The following is a 3,549-nucleotide window of genomic DNA, read 5'->3' as shown; positions in this document are numbered from 1 at the left end:
CCACCCTTATGGCAGAAAGTGAAGAGGAACTCAAAAGCCTCTTGATGAAAGTGAAAGTGGAGAGTGAATCAGTTGGCTTAAAGCTCAACATTGGGAAAACGAAGATCATGGCATCTGGTCCCATCACTTCATGGGAAATAGATGGGGAAACAGTGGAAACAGTGTCAGACTTAATTTTTTGGGGCTCCAAAATCACTGCAGATGGTGACTGTAGCCATGAAATTAAAAGACGCTTCCTCCTTGGAAGAAAAGTTATGACCAACCTAGATAGCATATTCAAAAGCAGAGACATTACTTTACCAAGGAAGGTTCGTCTAGTCAAGGCTATGGTTTTTCCTGTGGTCATGTGTGGATGTGAGAGTTGGACTGTGAAGAAAGCTGAGCGCCGAAGAATTGATGCCTTTGAACTGTGGTGTTGGAGAAGACTCTTGAGAGTCCCTTGGACTGCAAGGAGATCCAACCAGTCCATTCCAAAGGAGATCAGCCCTGGGACTTCTTTGGAAGGAATGATGCTAAAGCTGAAACTCCAGTACTTTGGCCACCTCATGCGAAGAGTTGACTCATTGGAAAAAAATACACAATAGATTTTGAAGGCAGTACAAGGAGAGTGTAAAATAGTTTATTAATATTTTATATTGATTATATATTGAAATAGCATTAAAAAATAAAGTATATTATTAAAATTAATTTTACCTATTTCTTCTTAGTTTATAAAATGTGCTACTAGAGGATTTTTAATTGCACAGGTAGCTCCCAGCACATTTCCGTTGGACAGCACTGCTGTAGAGTTTAAGAAACAATCAGGTATAAGCACTGCATATGTAGGTAGCCAGCATCCTGAGAATGAGTGGACCATCAGTGTGAACTGATGGCGGGCTCCACACTGACATCCTGTTTGGTGAGCCCTGCTTGTACACTGTCCTGCCCATTATTTGCCGAGCCCTGAAGCCACTTCTTTGCAAACAAGATCCAGAGCAACTCTCTTGATGAAGCTGTTGTCTCCTGGGCACTGGGGTGGAGGAAATCATTGGTGCCCACCTGTCTGTGCCCATGTGCCACTCTTCAGAGTAATGATGAGCAGAGCTTCAGGAGAAGCTGTTTAAGAGTCAAATGAATCTGTTGGAAGTGACTGAGTTAGCAACAGTGGAGGGAGTTACCCTGAAAGGAAGATACCTGCATTTTTACCATCAGTTATGATGATGTAGGAAATGGCACCCCACTCCAGTACTTTTGCCTGGAAAATTCCATGGATAGGGGAACCTTGTAGGCTGCAGTCCATGGGGTCGCGAAGAGTGGGACACAACTGAGTGACTTCACTTTCACTTTTCACTTTCATGCATTGGAGAAGGAAATGGCAACCCACTCCAGGGTTCCTGTCTGGAGAATCCCAGGGATGGGGGAGCCTGGTGGGGTGCCGTCTATGGGGTCACACAGAATCAGACACAATTGAAGCGACTTAGCAACAGCAGCAGCATGATGATGTATTGGGGTCACTGGGAGAAGATGGCAAGAAAGTGAAATACGAGTAGGAAGGGACTTTTGTTTATGGAGCACCATCCTTGGAGCGGACACCCTGCTGGTGCTGTTTGTAGAGCGCCTTGGACGAGGTCACTATTCTCAGAGCTCTCTGGTGGAAGAAGGCTAGATTTTTGGAACCAGCACTACATGCTGGACTTTTGTGGGGCAGTGTCCCTGAGGAGGCAGGGCCCCAAGAGATCCACTGGTCAGTGACCTGGGAGATGGTCTCAGTAAAATGGCAAGCCCATGCTCTAGGGGTTAGAATTGTCTTTTTTTGTTTGTTTGTTTTTAAGTTTATTTATTTGACTGCATTGGGTCTTGGTTGCAGTACGTGGGATCTTTGTTGTGGCTCAGAGACTCACTAATTGCGGATCATTCCAGAGTGTGTGGGTTCAGTAGTTGTGAGGCATGGGTTTAGTGGCTCTGAGGCACATGAAATCTTACTTCCCTGATCAGGGACTGAACCTAAGTCCCCTGCATTGGAAGGCAGATTCTTAACAACTGGACCACTAGGGAAGTCTCTTCGGGCTTTTTTTGCTGCTAGAAAATTAATGAGTCAAATAGTTGGGATTTTTGATGATATTCTCTTCAACTCTGACTATGACTATTAACCTAATGAATATGAATGAAAATTGTCTTTCAGAAAATAACAAATTCACCCCAGAAGTTAATCAGCTGCAAAAAAGAAGAGGTAGAAGCCTGTGTGACCTCAGGGCTCTCTTCTGAGGAGCTCCTCAAGGCCTGGATCTAGCAGATGAAGCGGAGAAATCTGGGCTGCAGGACGCAGAAACCACGAGGGGAAAGGCCGCGCTTCTTTTCCTTCAAGGACGAAAGACAAGAGAAGAGCCTGCCATGTCCACGTCTAGAAGCAGCTGTCAGAGGCAGGGTGGTATGGCTGATGGAGTGCGAAGAGGGGGTCAGGGGATGTGACCTCCAACACTGGATCTCTGCCATCTACTAGCAGGATGACTCTGGGGGAAAATGACTTAGTCTCTCTGCTCCTCTGTGCAATGGTTAACTACTTGACCATTAAACTGTATGTGTATATATATCCATATTATCTCTCTGCCACTTGCAGAGCTGTCAGGAAATTGGCAACATTGTACACTGATTAGTTCTGCTTTTCTGAAGAGCAGCAGGTCCATGTGTAACAGGGATGATCAGAGACTACACAAGCAATGGCCACTTTCCTGGAGGAAACTTTGAAGACGAAAGGAAGGGTGGGTACAACGAGGTTGATTTCACTTCAAGCCAAATGCCTGTGCTTACATGTGGGCTAAGTCACTTCAGTCGTGTCTGACTCTTTGTGACTCTATAGACTGTAGCCCGCCTGTTCAGAGGTGACTGAATGGCTCAGCCAGCAATAAGATCTGTGGCCTAGAGGGAGACTACAGCCCCATTGAAAATGGGCCTGTGCAGGGTGAATAGGGTGTTCACGCTGAGGACAGCAGCTGAAATGAGTGTGTATGATGAGATGAGACTGCAAAAGGCTGTCGATCGTAAATGTAATGTTTTCTGTGCTCCTTTTTCCTTTGGAGTTGTTACAGTACAGCATGAAAAATAAAAAGAGGTCACCTTGGGGAATTATTTTGGTTTCTTCCAAAACAATGGTCTTTAGGGTTCGAGTTACATCATCAACCTTGAGTCCAGGCTGCATGAAGGCCACCTTTGGTTAGGATGTAAGCCCAGGTAGGGGATGGAGCAGGGGTAGAGTGGGGGACAGCATCTGGCTGCATGGGGGCTCTGACTGAGGCAAGGTGCTCCTGGCTATTCCTGGGGGCCTCACACTACAGGAAATCCCTTGGGGAACTCTTTTAAGATAGCCCCTCAGGGTGTCCTTAATTTTCCCGGCATGTTCGTCCTGGACCCATGACTGAAGCCTCTTCCTGACCGTCTCGCCCACCAGGTGAGGAAGAGTCAGGGTCAGAGAAGGGATGGAGGGGGAGTCTCTTGCAGGCCGAAGCAATTGTTGGGCAAAGCCTGGGTCTCCCTTCATAGACCCCACCCTTCCCAGCTCTGGAGCCTCTGAGC

The 3,549-nt window shown here is 46.7% G+C and overlaps 1 protein-coding gene across 3 annotated transcripts in view; it reads left to right on the top strand.

Annotated features, from left to right (window-relative positions):
• IL20RB (interleukin 20 receptor beta) overlaps positions 1 to 3,102 on the top strand; it is a 39,845-nt gene extending 36,743 nt beyond the window's left edge. For 2 of the 3 annotated variants that reach the window (XM_010858246.1, XM_010858245.1), the window contains exon 7: positions 2,162 to 3,097. In XM_010858246.1, the coding sequence (XP_010856548.1) occupies positions 2,162 to 2,269 (108 nt within the window). In that variant the 3' untranslated portion in view covers positions 2,270 to 3,097. Of the gene's footprint in view, positions 1 to 2,161 lie in introns of all 3 variants that reach the window. The other variant, XM_010858243.1, reaches the window with a different exon arrangement.
• The last annotated feature ends 447 nt before the right edge of the window (positions 3,103 to 3,549 follow it).

This window comes from Bison bison, unplaced genomic scaffold, assembly GCF_000754665.1.
Source record: "Bison bison bison isolate TAMUID 2011002044 unplaced genomic scaffold, Bison_UMD1.0 scf7180017864384, whole genome shotgun sequence".
Taxonomy (NCBI): Eukaryota; Metazoa; Chordata; class Mammalia; order Artiodactyla; family Bovidae; genus Bison; species Bison bison.
The sequence above is the reverse complement of the archived record's forward strand: the minus strand, read 5'-3'. Positions and strand labels throughout refer to the sequence as shown.